The 19016-nt window shown below is 39.1% G+C and overlaps 2 protein-coding genes and 1 pseudogene across 4 annotated transcripts; 1 reads left to right on the top strand and 2 right to left on the bottom strand.

Annotated features, from left to right (window-relative positions):
• Positions 1-736: 736 nt before the first annotated feature.
• Positions 737-8298, bottom strand: e4f1 (E4F transcription factor 1). The gene is made up of 14 exons (XM_083930526.1): positions 8174-8298; positions 7771-7904; positions 7600-7681; positions 6452-6633; positions 6145-6265; positions 5903-6055; positions 5507-5697; positions 5052-5288; positions 4472-4583; positions 4049-4266; positions 3745-3943; positions 3493-3656; positions 2266-2328; positions 737-2128 (listed from the first exon to the last, which is right to left on the bottom strand). The coding sequence occupies exons 1-14, from the start codon at positions 8268-8270 to the stop codon at positions 1754-1756; spliced, it is 2328 nt and encodes a 775-aa protein (XP_083786652.1). The 5' UTR covers positions 8271-8298; the 3' UTR covers positions 737-1753.
• A 1638-nt stretch (positions 8299-9936) lies between these two features.
• Positions 9937-14911, top strand: narfl (nuclear prelamin A recognition factor-like; the record flags this gene model as incomplete). 2 transcript variants are annotated; one of them, XM_083931081.1, is made up of 11 exons in its annotated part: positions 9937-10002; positions 11122-11217; positions 11321-11464; positions 11600-11729; positions 11849-11983; positions 12219-12337; positions 12455-12584; positions 12669-12741; positions 12824-12961; positions 13871-14028; positions 14352-14911. In XM_083931081.1, the coding sequence occupies 11 exons, from the start codon at positions 9937-9939 to the stop codon at positions 14591-14593; spliced, it is 1431 nt and encodes a 476-aa protein (XP_083787207.1). In that variant the 3' UTR covers positions 14594-14911. The 2 variants fall into 2 exon arrangements, with proteins under 2 accessions (XP_083787207.1, XP_083787206.1); XM_083931080.1 differs by having other exon boundaries at positions 12455-12741.
• A 354-nt stretch (positions 14912-15265) lies between these two features.
• Positions 15266-18296, bottom strand: LOC310959788 (hydroxyacylglutathione hydrolase-like protein; annotated as a pseudogene). Its single transcript, XR_014593856.1, has 6 exons — positions 18001-18296; positions 16688-16752; positions 16479-16596; positions 16258-16367; positions 15911-16014; positions 15266-15795 (listed from the first exon to the last, which is right to left on the bottom strand). The product of XR_014593856.1 is annotated as a hydroxyacylglutathione hydrolase-like protein (transcript).
• Between the last annotated feature and the right edge of the window lie 720 nt (positions 18297-19016).

The following is a 19016-nucleotide window of genomic DNA, read 5'->3' as shown; positions in this document are numbered from 1 at the left end:
AGGATGCTGTGTTTTACCTGGCAGGTGTGTGTGTGGTTTCAAAGCAGGTGGTATTCCCATAATGAGATGATAGTTTCAATCTAGAGCCACACACTTCTAAAACAAAGAGAAGAAATTAGATACAATTGCTACACAGGATGATAATAATACGATAAGAGTACTGCATGATAATGTTACTAGATCAAGACAGGCAAGTAATAGACTGATATTGAGGTTTTCACTGAAGTCGGGGGAACTATGAAGGAGTCGATTGGAAACAACTAGATATTAACAAGCCTCAGTAAACTTTCTGTAACAGTGAGACACAGTTGATTATTCCTATTGACCAAATTCCAACTTTTCAGTCTATAAAATCAATTTAGGGTTTGCCAAGACAAATGTTATATGCGATGGTTTCTCTCACTATCCATACAGGTTTTCAAAATCAACAAAAAACGCAAAAATAAACGTACTTAAATATGACCGCAAAAATCTAATTAATACAAAAAACAAACCACACACTGAAAGGCCGGACAGACAATATTCTCAATCAATCAGATAAACAGGATATCAACAATGATAAATGGAAGCCAACTGTATAAAAAAATAGCATTTATTTGATGCAAACTCTGCTTGAGTAAACATGTTAACGTGTGGTGTATCTATCATGCTTAAAGATGCATTATGATTGAACACTACCATGGGCAGTGGTAGTATTTAAAGGACCTCACATTTTCAATTTGGAGATGAAGTTTTAAAACATGTACCGTAGCCGAGCCGGACATCAGAGAACAACTGTGAAAACTGCAAGGGAATGCAGCCGTTTTAGGTAGTAAAGGTAAGAAGAAATTTCACTTTTTGACTGCAACAAAGCTACAAGAGATTTAGGCAAAGACATGTTCAGTTTGTACCTTCAAACACAGATATGCATCTGCTCAGGCCTTCACAATAAAAAGCCTAAGGGAATTAATCTGGTTAGTTGTTCTGTTAAGCAGTATGCACCTAAGGGGCCATGTCAACGAAAGTTTTTTCTTCCTGAGGCCAGCGTATCTTTTAAATTCTTTGCAATGGGAGTGCTGTGTATTTACATGATGCTACAAACACTAGCAGCGTGGCACTGAAGCTGAGCGTCCATTCCGCAGTGAACATTTGGCCTTTAGACTTTAAAAATGTTCAACTTCAGTTAAATGCTGCGCTCATCATTGCCACTTTTTATCCAGCCGTCCAATTACATCGGAAGAGGGGCGGGACAAATAACACAAAGGCCAAACGTCACAACCTACATGTGCGAGTACTGAAAAACAACAACAGAGGAGAACTGAATACTGCTGGTCTCCGAGTATCCATGTATGAACCCACATACTAGACAGAAGGGTCCGTCCTTGTGCCGACACGCTTAATTCAGCAGATATTCCATATGATAACAACCAGACTCAATCAAAGCACTTCAACTGAAAAAACGCTGCGTCTCCGAATCGTTCCTAGTTAGGCGTTTTCAGCTGTGAAAAAAAAAACTTTGTTGGACACAGACCTAAAAGTTAAAAGATGAGCTAGCATACCAAAGTGCTTCATTTCAGTAAATCAATTAATAAAAATTAAACACATGATAGAACTAGTCCACACCCATTCTATTGTTTCACACAGACATTTCACTGTAGGCTGTTCCATTTCTGTAACTATGAACACTTTTCCCACTTTGACCTTTGTTTTGTAATAAAATCTCACACATAAGAATAGTTTTAATTCATCAATCCATAGTTAGTATCCTCTTTGATCATACAACGACAGTCTGGATCTCCACCTCCTCTGGAGAGGTGATGACATATTCCTCTTGCTGCTGCACCATCTCCATTCCTTCCTCCATTGCTTCCTCTGTGGTAACCATAGTAACTGTTCCGTCTGCTGTCTCCAAGGTGCCCGCCGTGGCCAGCAGTGTGCCGTCACTGATGGCGGAGGCCAGCGTCATGGCCACCTGCTCCGTCAGGCTCTCGGGTGTAGCGATGGTGATGGTGTCACCACAGTCAGAGATGGACGCACCCTCCTCGTTCATCGCCACGTTGCGTACGATGATCTGGTGGCTGCCTGTGCCACCGGCGGCATGTGACTGGCTGACAATTCGTTGCACCACTTTCATGATGTGGTTTCCCATCTGGCAGGGAGGAGGAGAAGAGTGATAATGAAAATAAAATTAACAACTCTTCTAAGATCAATTGGATTCTCACACTCTGCAACCGTTACAGCCATACAGATGTTCTCATTTGTGTGTGAGCATATTTGTGCATTGACCTCGTTTTGGCTGTCTTGAATGAGAGTAACCTCTTCTTCCTGCACCTCCTCCTCTGTTTGAGTCTAGAGGACATGAGAGAAGCAGAGCAGATACAATTAATGACATTAATTAAACATATTAGCAGTATGTGACACCATGCAGGGAATGAAGTGCATTTAGTTATCTTCTTAAAGCTGCAGTCGGCAAGTCTGGCATATTGAGTAGTCAGTCAAATTTTTAATGTTTACATCTCTTATGACCCTCCTCCTCTACCACCGAGCTACTCCGCTCCCTCCCATCGAGTGCTCGTGCACCAGATCTCTGTGAACATGCCCGTGTCTTCTCTCATCAATAAACAGCAGTGGGTACACGCTACACGGAGATAGGCTGGCTAACTTAGCAACTGCTAACGTCATTTAGTGTACGCCTAGCTTCAGGCGTGTGCCTTTCACACAATATGTGTTCTGATTCTAGTCATTCCTATCTTCTAGTCGAGATAAGAATCTCAAAATAAATAAAGCACAAACAGTTCTACTTTTGAAGCCATTGTTTAGGCATGCTGCATAACTAAAACACTTTCAATGCAAGTCACCTGCATAAATCACCAATACTTAAGTTTTTCTAGCTTGCACTCAAAAGAGATAATTATAAGATGCCAGTGGCATCAATTCTAGTCTCATCTTCAGTCAGTTAAGCTATGACTGCATACAATTTGTAAAGCTTTGGAGTAACCGATTGAGCCTCTTTCATGATCAATAAAGTTTCAACTTATTGTTTCCCACAGGCATGGATCAGACACTAAGATGTATTTTGGAGCATTTATCTTTACAGTCAGAGTTGTTCTCTTTGTTTTTTAAGAGAGTTTTGTGATATCCATTCTTTTTTTTACTGTGGACTAAACATTTGCAGGAACAAGAAATGCCTGCAAATTCAATTTCTGCTCTACAGTCCTACGGTAGCTTTGAGAGATTTATCTATTTGCGTTAATCCAAGGGTTTAGAAGTAGTTGCCTTTCCAGCCCAAGCGATCCTCTCTTTAATAGTCCTAAAATGTAGTGTTCAAAGCTCAAAGTCTCTGCACTTGGTAAGGGAAATTGCTGAGTGATTGGTTCTAATCAGCAAACCAACAATTTACACTTATGATTTACCCTTGAACTCACTGTGATATACTGTAAGGGGAGAAACTACACTTTCTCTCTCTCTCTCTCTCTCTCTCTCTCTCTCACTTTCTGCTTCCCTGTGTCTCACCTTAATGATGTACTCCTGTGTGTCTGCCACCACTGAGGAGAACTCCACCAGGACAGCATGAGGATCCTCTGAGATAATGGCTGCTGTAGCGAGGTTGTCCACTGACGCCTGCTCCTCTGTTACCACATCCTGCAGCTCACTGGAATCGTCTTTCTGGCAGCCCCCTGGTGGAAAGCACTGGTTTTGTTATGTTTGTTTGTCTCAATTGCTACTTGTTTTCTTTAAGTTTTGCTGTCTGTCAATCACACAGACCTTTCGCACGCATATGCCGATTGAGAGTGCCGTGCTCTGCAAAGCCTCGACCGCACTTTGTGCACTTGAAAGGCTTCTCTCCCGTGTGATGGCGGATATGTCGCACCAGAGAGCCTTTTTCCCGGAAGCCTCTCAAGCAGAACTGACACACATAAGGTTTATCATCCCCATGTGTCCGCTGATGCACCTGTAAGGCATTCTGAGCAAGACAAAGAGATATTTTAGAGATGAAGCTTGTCTTTTATCTGAATGATAACTCGCTGAGAGTTTAATAGAACACAAGGACAGATATCTCCAAAATCACCTTGGTCTTGTACCCCTTGTTGCATCTGGCACAGCGGTAGGGTCTTTCATCAGAGTGGGCTCTCATGTGCTCACGTACATGTCCAATGGTTTTGTACAGTTTTCCACATTCACCACACTTGTACCTCCTCTCACTGACATGGACTTCCATGTGTTTCTTCAGCAGGTAACCAGTCAGAAACTCCTTATGGCAAAGTGTGCACTTAAAGGGCTTGTACCCTGCATAAAGAAAAAGGATAACCATAGAAAAAAGGCATTTATTTTAACTATGGGCCAACAAAAGGTATATAAAGTTCCCCCTTTTTTCTAAAATCATTCAGTGTCCCATCAACTGCTTTCTTTCTGATCAAAGTCGAACAAAAATGATTATAAGAGCAGAGTGTACAGTGATGCTGTGAGTCATCACTAATAGATATGGACTTACCCAAATGGCCCTTGACATGAAAGCGGAAGTAATTCAGCCCCTTGAAGGAGCGATTACAGTGTGGACATGTGTGCAATTTTGAGGATGTTTGATCATCTCCATCACCTACTTCCTGCAAAAGAAATGAAAGCCGCCAATAAGACATTGAAAGAAAATAAAGACAATGCTCTGCTGCGAACCAGTTCACATGTTTTCAGAACTGATCTGTTCAGTGTCTCCCCTAGGAGTTTTTATTTGTGATTAAAAGCTTATCTGTTGCTTACCTTAAAAAATTATTATTACACAAACAGTATACGTTTTTGTTAGCGCCTCAATAATGAAACAGTTTCAATGGTGAGTAATATTATTAGTCACTCTAGTATCAGAGTGATTGCGAGTCAGGTCTCATATCTAGTACTTTTAGAGCAATGGCACGGTAACATTTAAAAAAGGACAAACTGATTTTCGAAAACATTACAGAATATTAAAAATGGTTAAGGAACCAATATTGACTGTGTTGTCAAAGTACTACAAAACATGTCCCTAAACACAATGCAATGCAGTAAATGTACAGGTCAGTGCTGATCAGTCTCAACCTTACCTCTGCCTCCATCTCCACAAACTCTTCTTTAATATGGATCTCAGTGATGTTCTCATCAGCATCAGGACAGTCAGAAACCACTTCACCTATCTCTTCAGGTTCCTGTGAGGTCTCCTCAACCACGGCTTCTTCTGCCTCCAGTGCAATGCCAGAGTTGATGATGGCCTGGCAGATGAGGTTGTTGCCTGCGGCTGCAGCAGCAGCCAGGGCTTCCGCCTGTGACTGCTCTACTACAACCTGGCCATTGGCAAAACAGGACAACAGAAAAGGTTGGATGGAGTTACAGGCAACTACATCTTCTACCAAGTCCCTATGAGGCCACTTTTTTTTTTTATCATGGCAAAAATGTCCCAATAGGCATTTTAAATAATAAAAAGTTGGTGTTTTCTGTAAATCATGATTACTAAAAGCCCATACAGGGCTTTTAGTAAAATGTTCTACCTTTCACAACTTACCTGCTGCTCCTGTGTTGTTCCATTCACCTCCATTGTGAAGTGGACCTGATGGAGGACCTCTTGGGAATCAGCCTCTACCACATTGACGACAGCAGTCTGAGCCTCAACCATCTCCTGCTCCTCTGGCTGTTGCTCCACAACCACTACCTCCTGCTGCTGGCCAGTAACTGCAGCGTGATCCTCTTCGACTCCTGGACAATTCACACAGACCCGTCAGTGACTCAATGGATTTACTTCATGGCATTCTAAATCTATTCTTAAAATGAGTACAAACATTGTCAATATCCCGTAGATAGCTACATTTGCTTTAATAGAACAGATTGTGAAAGCCCATCAACCTTCTTCAGTACAGACACACGTGGCGAAAGATAACAGCTGCTGCTGTATAAATCTGACCTTTTTGTACTCCATCTTTGCTGACCAAGATCTCCTTGTACTGAACAAAGCGGATCTTTTCTGTGCAGGGTGTGAGGGCCTTAAGGTGTCTGGTGAGGGCACCTGACTCTCTGAAGGATTGGCCACATAGGTTACAGCGATACGGCCGCTCATCTGAAAGAGAACAGGAAGAAAGTATAGTTGTAATTAGGAGGTAAAATGCATTAGAGGACATCAATACAGTCCCTGTTTGCGGTCTGTACCAGTGTGGCGACGATTGTGACGAATCAGGGAGCCTTTTGTGCGAAAGGAGGTCCCACATAGGTCACATGAGAAGTTTTTCTGGTCACTGTGAGTTTTCATGTGAGTTCTCAAGATGTTGGTCTGTTGGGTGAAATTAGAAACCATTAGAAAGAAAACACTGGCAACCAAATGTCAAATAAATTACCTGTCTGGAATCATTCAGTAAAAGGATTTCTAACAATCAGGAAATCTCATATCAGGTACTTGATTTATAGCATTTCCTGATAAAACACATACAAACACACACAGAAGAATTGCATGACTCACTGTTTTAAACGTTTTGTCACAAAGTTGGCAAATGTAGCGTCCCTCTTGGTTGACTTTGTAGACAGGCTTGTCAATGTCAGCATTGTCAGATAAAGATCCTTCAGTCCCATCAGAGTGGTCAGTGACTTTGAGTGACACATTTTTCTTCCTGTGACCTCGACCAAACGTACTGCTGCATTCATCTGTGTGAAAAACCGTCAAAATAACAACTCATTCCCTTCTAGATCTAAAACTAAATTTACAGGTTGAAATGATGTTGACTAGAGGATGATTAGTTGATCAACAAAAGATATTCAAAGCATTTTTTAAGCAATTTGCTGATTCAGTCATCTTTCAAGCAAACATACTGAACATTTGCTGATCTTTGAGCTTCTCAAATGTGTGGATCAAATACATTATCTTTGAGTTTTACTGATGGTTGAATACAAGTCACCTTGTCACCTGAAGAATATAATAATAGTAGAGATGGACATATCGGCTCCGATATTGACTAATTAGCTGGATCGGATATTGGATGAATGAGACCGATCCAGCATTCTGATCCAGTCATTTCTTTTTCTAATTAATATCATACACAGCAAGTTAATTAAGCCATTGTTTGTTGGGTTTCAGGCAGTTGCTATATTTTTTATTACATTTAAAATATGGAAGTGTTGTTTTTTTCGCTGCTAATCTACACTTTGTTATTTGTTAATAAATAATATTAAGTACATTTATATCTGTGTTAATCTGTTACCTTTTATTTAACAAGGCTAAATGTTCATGTCAAGCCTGAAGCCTTCACTCACATGGCAAGGTAAACGGTTCATTCATTCAACATTAGTATCAGATCAGTATCAGTCAATACGCTCTGCCCAGGTATCGGTATCGCATTGGATCGTAAAAAAATGGATAGGGGCATCTCTAATTAATGGCAATTTTTCACAATTTATCATATAAATGACCAATCAGAGCAGACTGGGCATTTTCAGTAGGGGACTTAAACGGAGCGTTTCTTACAGAGGGTGAATTCCTGTATATTCAGACAGTGTGACAAAAATAAAGTGTTTTTTGAACATTAAAGCGTGTAAACATGTTCTAGAAGAAACCCAAAATCCAAGTGTGAACCTGAAAATTGGCATAATATGTCCCCTATAATGTTGCCCTACCATTAGTGGTCTTCACTGGTTGATCTGCGGATACACCTTCCACTGTTATCACCTCTGAAGAACTTCCATTGGCTGCAGTAACCTGGCAAAATGCAGATAAAGATTTGTTCTTCTAACTCTTCAGTTTTATAGTGTTAAATGGATTATAAACCCACACATCCCAGTTCAAACCTCTTGAATGGCCTCCTGGCTGCTCGTCTCCCGTGCCTCCACGCGTTTGCAGTTGTGTTGCAGCTTGTGCTGGATGAAAGCCTCCAGTGTGCAAAACTCGGACTGACAGCGCCCGCACTTGTGCACGTCTTCATCTGACAACACAGAGCCACACACATTATTAACGTTACAGAATGAGACAACTTCATTCACGAAGGTGTGCTGTCAGCTACCACCTTAGCTGATGAGAATACTGCTGACTGAATGGACTTGTAATGTGAGTAAAGCTGCAGCGGGGAAGCAACCTAGCTCATGTTATTGCTAATGCCTGCTAGCAACACTTCATGCAGGAGGAAGTTAGCTAGGCCCAAAAACAACATTTGATAAACATTTCAGTCTTGTTTCAGCTGGGAGGGGAACTTACCTTCATCTCCAAGTGTTGTCTGAATGGTGATAGTCTCGTTGCCGTCCGTCGTTTGCTCCCTCTCTGTTTGTGCCGTATGATTATTTTCTACATTCATGTCGTTAGAGTTCTCCGTCTCTGTCGCAACGCCGCTACAAGCAGAGAAAACATGGCGGATTTACGACCTCGTAGTCATAACAACAAAAGGGAGCGTGCGTACGTCTTTTCTCTTCACAACAAGAAAACATGCTTTGATATCTATTTATATTATACTTATTTATATTACATATATACATGTGTGTGTATATATATACATATATATATATACACACACACAAGGTAGGACCTAAAAATGTCAAATGGTGTAACCACAGAAGAATGATAAATATTACCAATAATAACTAACAATGATAAAATAATTGTTCTTGCAGTATCAAGTGATAGATGTCCTGGGAAAAAAAACTATTTTCTGTTTTCTAAATAGTTGTTTAAAATGGCCCCTTGAATGTGGGTTACACCACATGACATTCAGGGAAATTAGCTTGGATAAAAGGTTCCCCAAATTATTCAAATAAATACAAAAAATATTTTAATAATATTTTAAATGTTTATAATAACCTCTAATTTAGGGTTATGCCACAGTAGTTTATAGGATATATTATTTAGAAATGCACCCGGTTTAAGAAAGTTACATTTTTTGGTACAAAGTTTTGACTGTTACAAATATTCCAAATATTCTCACAAAATTGATTAAAACCAAAAACTTTAGAAAACAGTCTCTAAAAAAGAATGTAAACAAGTCATTTGTAAGGTTAAGGTCATCGTTTTTTAAACTGGGAACATTTTAGCATTTAATTAAACCTTATAGATACAAAAAATAGGAATCACATCCATGACCCTTATGTAAGCCAAGGCAAGTTTATTTCTATAGCACCTTTCAACAATAAGGTAATTCAAAATGCTAGGCATTGGAAAGAAACACTCGACATTTAGATATAAAATGACATTGAGATGAAAGAATTAATAAACAATAAAAAACACAAACAAGCAAATAAAATAATTTTAAATTAAAAAACAAGAATATCAAAGGAAGTTACATTGCAGTATAAACAGTTAACAAATTGTTTTGTTAAAGGCAGCAGCAAACAGAGAAGTCTTCATTCTTGGTTATAAATATTTATGTGATAAATATACAATTATTCAGAATGTATTCAATATTTTTGACTCAATATTATCTGCATGGGCAGCTGTATACAGAAGCTGGATGGCACAATATGGAGATGCTTTATTAAAAAACATATACAAAACCAAGTTTTCCATAAATCTATTCAAGCCTTTATTAACAACAGAGGAAGATATGTGGCCCACATTATCAAGGGCCTCAAAAACCACTGTGCATGTGAAGAATAATCTGCTACACCTTTCTTAATTCAAATCTCAATATGCATAAAGCTGTGAATATATATTTTTAAATGTATTATATAAAGACAACGCTATTGACTTCTCTTTCTCCAGGGCGTGACAGTTTCTACCTATTTATTTTAGATGAACATTACTTGTTGCCTGTATATTCCCCTTTTTATAGGCTTACAGTACGTTTGAAACTTACAAGATGAAGATATACAAGATAATTATATCCATACTGTAGAGGATGACAGTTAAGGCCAGCAACATCTGGTTGATAGTGAGGTTTATCTGTTTATCTCACTGCATTTGGCTGCTGGAGTAGAATCAAGGTTATTCACGACACAAAACTAAACAACAAACGCTTTACGGCAGCAAATATGGCGTCTCACTTCAGCGGTGTGTTGCAGTTGACAGACCTTGATGATTTTATCACCCCCTCTCAGGTAGTTTAACTATTATAACATGTTATAAACCAACCATGAACCCTTCTTGACAAAAGCTTGCGGTTAAACCAGTGTTGACTCATGCGTTTAACTGTTACTGGTCGCTAAAAACACCAGCTGCGTGCTAAGCAGTTAGCTTGCTGCTAATGTGATCAATGCTAAGGGTGAACTAGTAGGGTTTGTTAATAGGTAATAGCTTGGTTTTAGTAAATGTATAGATACGCTACTTTATTTAAATGGATAAAAAGCGTTACTGCAGCTTGAGTTATTGCCAAAATAGTCAAATTAAGGGCCCTTTATAGCTGAAGACCTAGTGTTTGGCCAGTTTAGATTATTCAGATGTATCACCTGCCTTAAGCAGAGATCTTCAACAGGGGGTTACTGCAGGGGTCCGCCAAAATGATAATCTTTCCTTTTTTTTTCTTTCAAAAAAATGTTTGTAAATATACATTAACGTATTATTTGTGAAAAGATAAATAAATACTAGTAAACAACTTTGGTGATAGGCTTACTGTCTTAATTGTGCCCTTACAAAATGTATGTTTAACATTAAAATATGATGTGAAAACAATGAATATGACAATAATAATCATTGTTATATCGTAGTATTGTGTGTACCTTAAAAAGCTGTGTGTATATGCTTTAGGTAACCTTAGCTGTTAGGCCCAATTTAATATGCAACTAAATTTAATACAATATTTTTAGTAGAGGGTCCCGGCTTCGTCGTTCTTTTAGCTAAGGGGTCTTTGGCCTAAAAAGACCCCTGCACTAAGTGATGTTGCTGATCAATTTTTGAAGTCTCATTTCTACTTATTGAGATGAATTTAGTAATTTCCTGTGATCTTTATGAAGAAAAAAAGTGAAATTACTCTTGAATCTTGTTTGAAACGTTTGTCTATCTAAACTCCTTAGTGTTGACCTCAAATAATGCTTTTTCTTTGTATTATATTTCTTTACTTAATTATTCCCGATCCTTTTGTTGTTCTTACTCAGTTATGTCAGGTTCATTTGGGTGCTGTTATAAACTGCAGTGTTTATCTTGTTCATAAAGTTCATTAGAAAATAATTGAATACAAGTATTTTGCAGTTTGATTTACATGTGTGGTTTTTATTTTGCAGGAATGTGTCAAGCCTATTAAAGTAGAGAAGAAACAAGGTATATCTGTGGCCAAAATTCAAATTGAAGATGATGGCAGTTATGTCCAAGTCAACCAGGTGGGTATTGAGGCTTAATCAAAACCTGTGCATGAAGTAAACTAGTACAAATAATAGTATTGCACCACAGTTGACCTTGAATTTATTTGGCTTGTGTTTGCAGGATGGTGGGAAGCAGAAGCTAGGGAAAGCAAAGATCACACTGAATGACTGTTTGGCCTGCAGCGGCTGTATCACCTCAGCTGAGAGTGTCCTCATCACGCAGCAGAGCCACGAGGAGCTCTTTAAAGTGCTGCGCAGCAACAAGGTAGAGATGGATGTATTTTTTTCAATGCTTGTGTAGTATGTGTCTGCTTATGATTGCTTTTGCAGCCTTTTGATTTTTATAGGAACACTTTTGGGTTTTTACTGACTGTATGCCTCATTTGGACTTCGTCAACAGGCAGGTGCAACAGAGCAGAAGGTGGTTGTGGTGTCTGTGTCACCGCAGGCCAGAGCCTCCCTCGCAGCACACTTTGACCTCAGCAGTAGTGAGGCAGGCAGGAGGCTTACCACTTTCTTCAAAGGCCTTGGTGAGCGCAAATATTACTCTTTTCTGTTCTATTCAAATCCTACAACTAACAGGAACTGGAAATGAGAGGTTGATTTGGACAAACATAGTCCCTTCTGAAAATGATTACCATTATTGCAGGGGTTCATCATGTGTTTGAAACAAGCTTTAGTCGGACGTTCAGCCTTCTGGAGAGCCAGAGAGAGTTCGTGGAGCGTTTCCAGAGGAAGGAGCAGGACAGCAAGGCACTTCCCATGCTGACATCGGCCTGTCCAGGTATTCCATTTAAAACCCTGTTTGTTTAATGTTGGATACATAATATAAAAGTAGAATTAAACGTCATTATTTTGTATGTAGCTGTGTTAAGGGAGAAACATTCTTCATATTCTTGGTAGACCACATAACTTATGCTTTAGGAAGCATCCGTCACTGTAGTGTAACAATAATTACATTTCTTACAATTTTCGTGTTTGCTCAAAGACATGTTATATTGCGTATGTGTTTTGCTCAGGCTGGATTTGCTATGCAGAGAAGACCCACGGGCAGTTTATTCTTCCATACATTAGTACCACTCGCTCCCCACAGGCGATGATGGGCTCTCTGGTTAAAGGCTATTTTGCTGAACAACAGGTACAGGGACACACATCAGATATTGCAGTCGAACAGTGTGCTTCACCTCATGAATTGAGGTGTATTGTTTAAAGAATAACGGGTTGCGATTGAGCTGTGTATTATGTGTGTTGTCAGGGGCTAAGTCCACAGCAGATCTACCATGTGGCAGTAATGCCCTGCTTTGACAAGAAACTTGAGGCATCAAGGGCAGACTTCTACCTGGACGAAGCTGAGACTCGAGAAGTAGACTGTGTCATCACATCTGGTGCAGTATCTACTCTTATGATGCTCTTTGTCTATATGAATGTAGAACGTGTTCTCATTTATACATTTCTCATGTCTGGTATAGGGGAGGTTCAGAAAATGCTGGAGGAGAAAAATCTGTCTCTAAATGATGTGGAACCTGCAGCCCTAGATACAATGTAAGTTCTGACATTTTGTTTTTGTTAGCCAAAGCAGAAGAATAGATGAACTCACACACTCCATATTATTCTACATACCCAGGTTCAGCAGTGTGAGTGGGGGAGATTTCCTAAACCATTCTGGGAGCGGGTCAGGGGGCTACCTCCATCATGTGTTCACCTATGCTGCCAAGCATCTGTTTGGAGAGGAAGTGAAGGAGCTTACCTATAAGACCCTCAGGTGAGTCTGTCGCAACAGCTTTAAAGGTACCATTTTGTAAAAAGTGAGATGTTGTTTTTTGATTTTAAAGCAGGTCGAGGTGCTATATAAATACTGTGAAAGTATAAAAACGCTCAATCTACAGAGAAATGCACATAGTCCGTATTTAGAAAGGTAGTCTTTAAACGAGCCGCCAGGACTTCCGTGAAGTTGTGATGTCACATTAAAGGAACTACAGTGCCATTACAGTCACTCCCCGGCTGCAATAATGATACAGAGACGCAAAGAGTACAGATGTGGAAGAAACATTGACCAATGAGAGCAGACTGGGCTTTTTCAGGAGGGGGCTAAAAGAGACAGGTGCTAAAACGGAGTGTTTCCGACAGGATTTAAAATACATTTAGCCTTTCCTGTAATACTTTTGTTTCAACATCAGCCTGCTACATTCATGTGGTCATGAACGTAGCTCGCACATATGTCCATGATTAGCTGAACTGTGATGGCAAGATGGTATGTGAGGGTAAAATGAATGGTTTAAAAAACACTGCAATCGTGGAACTATTAGGAAGTGAAGTGTGGATCAGGAGGATAATATTTCCAGGAGCCCTGTTAAAACACAAGGGAACGCCAATCAAACAAGTGCAAGTGCACTGTGAGGAGAGAAATATCGACAACACCTAATTTGGGAATTTTCCCTCGCAGTGGAGTCATGTGGAAGAGTTTGCACTGAGTGCCAGTTCTAGTGTTATTAGTTTGTAGAGTACCTAATACTTTCTGAGGTGGCAGAAGAATTGTTTCCCAGAATAGCTTTTTTGTAGATAATACTTGTAAGCTCATTGATTTTGTTCTAGAGGCTTTACATTTTCAGGCTTAATATAAAACTAGCTTACTAACAAACCCTGTTCCCCCACCTCAAACACTCTGCCACAGGAATAAAGACTTCCAGGAAGTGACTCTAGAGAAAGATGGAGTTGTCTTGTTGTCCTTTGCTTCCACATACGGCTTCCGCAACATCCAGAACCTGGTCCAGAAACTCAAGAGGGGGAAGTCGCCTTACCACTTTGTTGAAGTAATGGCCTGTCCATCAGGTAAAGTGAAGTTAACTTTTCCTTTATGTGTGCCATTGTACTTTTGCTCCATTAATAAAGCATTTATTTTCCAAACCAGAAAGTGTTTCCCACTACCATGTGTTTTCATGTAAACTGGCTTCACAGAGTGTTAAGCTAGTCATGAGCACGGGATGCTTGATACATATATGTGCACATGGAAGCTATAAAATACCGTGTTTCAACACATCAGGGGAAATCAGATGGGTAACTGACAAGCACAACTTGCACAGTAGTCTCACAAGCACTGCTTCACTAATTGGATAAATTCAGCTCTTTTCTCCTCACCTCTTGTTAATATTCAGGCTGTCTAAATGGTGGTGGACAGCTGAAGTCCAAACCTGGTCAGAACCCAAAGGAGCTTCTCGAGAAGGTTGAGGAGCTCTACAAGGCAGAGCGCCCCCTATTGCCAGAAGATGACACCCGTGTGGCTGAGCTGTACCAGTCCTGGCTCCACAGTGTAGGAGAGGAGAGAGCCAAAGAGCTGCTGCACACACACTACCACACTATAGAGAAGATGACAAACGGACTCACCATGAAGTGGTGAAGAAAGCGTTTGCTACAATTCCTGATTGGCAGAGAAAAGAAAGACTTCAGAACCGTCCAACTCTATGTGACTATTTCAATCTCTCTTCAGAGAGACGCGTCATGGGCAAAATTCAAATATTAGCTGGTTTGATGTATGCCAACAACCTTTTAAACCACATTTCTTCTTGTCTAAAAGTAATGTGCCTGAGAAAGTGGAAGACATAGGCGTAGGCAATAGACACAACGCTGAAGCCGAGCTAAAAGATGTGTATGGTCTGATCATTTGCCCTTAAACTGCTGATTTTCCTTTTAAATGTATAGTGAAGAATTTGTTTGTATGGCATCTGTTAAAAATGTGAGATGAAATAACGCCAACACAGTATAATCATTCCTTGTTTATTTAACTTCATGATTATATATATATATATATATTGAAAAATAAAGACTTTATTTAATTGTACCCTTTTGTTAAATATGTGGGAAAAATGCCCAACAAAACAAGGATTCAGACTGATGTCTTACAGAATAATCTTGACTCTGATGTACAATTATAAGCTCTTGCAAAAATGAGGATTTACTCAAACATTCATAGTGATGTACACTGCATGTTTTTTCTACTTTTTTTGTACAAGTTATATCAGACTCCTGTTCCAAAATACTGTATTTAAGGTCTAAATCATACACATATTTACTCAAATTGTATTTTACGGTAAATCAATTGTGTAGAGTGCATCTGCAAAAGTAAGCAAGAGAGCAATTGTACAGTATATTTACAGTATATCCAAACTGAAAATAGTAAAATAGTTAAGTGAAATGCACTAGCAGTTGCAAAGTTACCAGACAGAAAGTACAGTATTACGAGACAGACTCATGTGCTGTTTTGGTTTTTGTCTTTTTTTGACAATAACAAAAACAGAGAATATTGCAGGCTCTATTCTTAAAGCAATTTTTAGTATTGCTCACCCTGGCCCAGCTCAGCATCTCTTTAACCTTTTCATTCTCCGGCTCCACCAGCATGGCAAACTTCAGGTTCTTAATGGTGTACTCATGTCCACAGAACACCTGAAGATGAACAAAGCATGATTTAAACTCAGGATTCCTGATGAACCTGCGCACACGCAGCAGGAGAGTTTGGCCTTCGTTACATTTTAGAAAGGTTTTGTACAATGAAGGCAGAAAAGAGAGCTGGGCTGCGCTCAATGCCCTCATTGTACGTGCGTTTATTCACTGTGACTCAGTCTTACACCAGCTCTTCTCATCTGAGGTCATGTTAGTTGTCGTTTACCCCCTTGAGGGCCGCACACAACCCCAATAAATAACTTTTCATTCCACTTACAGTGTCTTGAGGTAAGGAGCCCAGCACCTGGGTGAGATTGTGGTACATCTGTTCTGCTGTTCCCTCAAAAAAACGCCCGCATCCACCGATAAACAATTTACCCCCTGACAACGAATACAAAGGACAGAGGGCAGTGGTTCACCATTGTCATCCCACACAACAAGAACAATGGACAATGTGCTGGTCAACAAGGATTTATATCTCTCGCCAATCAAAATGAAGTTATTACATATACAACTGATGCCACGTGACGTGACAGTGAGTGTAGCGTACAGGTGTGAGTTGTGTTCAGAAATGTACTTCTTGGTTTCAACTAGTTCCCCAGCTCTTTATGTTTACAGACGGACCTGTGAACACAGCAGGGGCGTCAGTGCACTCAATCCTCCCAAACAAAGTAACACACATGGCCAGAGGTGTGGCAGGGAGTGAAGAGGCACTTCACATTGATGGAGTTAAACTGCAAATGGAGAAAAGAAAAGACAATGGTTGAGACACAACAAGAGCAACTGTACTTTTGTGTCATTAACATGTTGAAAGCATAACTGGAGACATTTTTCCTGTCGAGCACCTTGAGTTCCCGGGCGTGTGTGACTTTATCTGTTAGACCCCCGATCCGATCGTCTCCCCCGTACACCCTCAGCCCAGCCACGTCCTTAAGCAGAGTCTCATTCCCCCGAGCATGGGGACCATGAGTCAGTGACAACAGGTTAGTGAATTATCACTTTAGCAGGTTTTTGTTTGGGTGTTCTGTGACTCTCTTGTACCAAACAGCCTTACCAGTGATGGTGTGTGGTTAGGACGGCGATCAGGAACAAGCCCTCTCTCTTCACGATCTTGAGTAGCTTGAAGAAAAAAACCAAACAGATGTTAACTGTTAGCATAACTTTATATATATATATATATATATATGTAATTATACATGAAAATGATGAATGAATATTTATTTTGATAATTTATTAATCATCCCCTTATTCCAGATTCTATATTGCGAGGACTTGTAGGTTGGACAAAACAAGCAATTTGATGAAATCACTTTGGGCTTTAGGAAATTTAAATTGATTTTTTTTATTATTTTATAAACCAAATTGAGAAAATTGAGTAGAAGTCAATAAATAAAATGATCTAACATTAGTCAGCTTGTTTATGTCTATGTTATGCTTATAGTATGTCAGTCCCAGCCTGGTCAGATGCGTTCATGAACTGATGAAGCCTCTTGGATGAGAGGTGAAACGTCTTCCTAGACAAACAACCAGTCCAGTTGCTTTTGACTGAAATTGCTTTGAGGATAACGATGACCTGGACGAATGAGAACATTCACAGGCTTACAGTATGTGTCTTATATTTCTGTTTGTTTTATTTACGCTTCATTGTAACCTGCGTTACCTGTGCAAATCAAGCAATTGGATGACATCACTTTGGGCTTTAGGAAATCTCATTTTTAAAAATTAACCAAATCGAGAAAACAGAGTAGTAGAGTAGTCAATAATTAAAATAATCTAACATTAGTTAGTTTGTTTTTGTCTCTATATGATGCTTACAGTATGCGTTTCCTGTGTTTTCCAGCTCAAAACATTTTTAGTAGTAAGCTTAAAACTTATCTCTTAACTGTAGCTTTAAACTAACCCTGGTCATTTTTACCCAATTTTAACTGAATTTTAATTCTATTATCTATATTTAATCTTTAGACTTTTTATGGTATTTTTAAGTGGCTCTTATTCATGTGAAGATGTATTTTATTGTTAGCTTGTTTTACTTTTTTCCCCTATGGATTTATCTTTTATCTTATCTTCATAATTTGGCACACATATACGTATATTCCAGTTTTTATGTCCAGTCTGTGTCTTTTTAATGTGAAGCAGTTGGTGCATGTCATTTCTTTGTTGTACAGCACTTTGGGCTGCATTTCATGCATTAAAAGGTGCTATACAAATAAAGTTATTATTTCATATTTTTGTTTGTTTTATGTTTTATTTAAGTTTCATTGTTTTGTTTCCTGTGCAAAACATGCAGTTTGATGACATCACTTTGGGCTTTAGGAAAACGAGACATAAATGACAGTCACTCACATGAACCAGCTATCTGTGTCTCACCCGGTGCGGTACAGCAGGGTCCACGGCTATGGCCTGTTTACTCTGCTCCTCAGTCACCAGGTACATGTAGTTGTCCTCCAGGATGGAAATCACCTTTACCTTCATGGCACCCTCAGACGCATGCGCACCACACTCCAGGAGTTTTATTAGACTGTATTAGAGTACTTTGAAAATGCAGCTGTTATTGTAAGCATTAAATAAGCTAATAAAAGCATTCTACTGTGCACTTTTGTCAGCAGGACCTGCGTTAAAACGACCTCTGGGTCTGCTGGTGTGTCATGAAACTGGACCTTTGTTTACAGCTTTAACAATAATGGGAAATTCAACAAACTACACAAGCCGATAAAACACGGTTAGCTCAGTTTAACCGATGCGAGGAGGTTGTTTTATCCTTGTCCGGCTGTGGTGCTTTTAAATTATTATTCTCCAGACTGAAGTATTCAGACTGAGAGGGAAGCTATCGCGACATCATCGAGTCACGTCAAATCCAAGACATTTTAATCGAGCCGGAAACATTCAACATTGTATTTCAATCTGTGATGTTAAAAATAAGATATAAATGAGATATTGTAAAGTATATATATATATATATATATATTCAATAGAATGTAACACTTACATTACAATTCTGAGATACTTTAATAGTACTAGTTTAGTTTATCTTGTACTTTTTTATTCCACTACATTTTGACATTGAGTGACATTTAATCATAGTTACTTTGCAGACAACATTTTTTTAAATAAAAATAATATATAAAAAAACTATGCCAAGTGTATAAAGTAGTTGAAGGCCCTATGAAACGCACACGATGTATTGTAGTGATTACATGTTAATGCTTGTGTAGTAATCCAATATTATATATATAATCTATCCTAACAATAATAAAAAAGAAGTCGTTTTACTTAAAGTTCAATTTGAATGCAAGATTTTTTTTTTTACTGACTTAAATAATGTTGCTTTTCCCCAAAGAACATCATGCAAAATTATTTGTAAGATTGTACTTTACATGCAAAAG

This window comes from Echiichthys vipera (genome assembly GCF_963691815.1).
Source record: "Echiichthys vipera genome assembly, chromosome: 17".
Taxonomy (NCBI): Eukaryota; Metazoa; Chordata; class Actinopteri; order Perciformes; family Trachinidae; genus Echiichthys; species Echiichthys vipera.
Note: the sequence above shows the minus strand (reverse complement) of the source record. Positions and strands in the feature narration are given on the sequence as shown.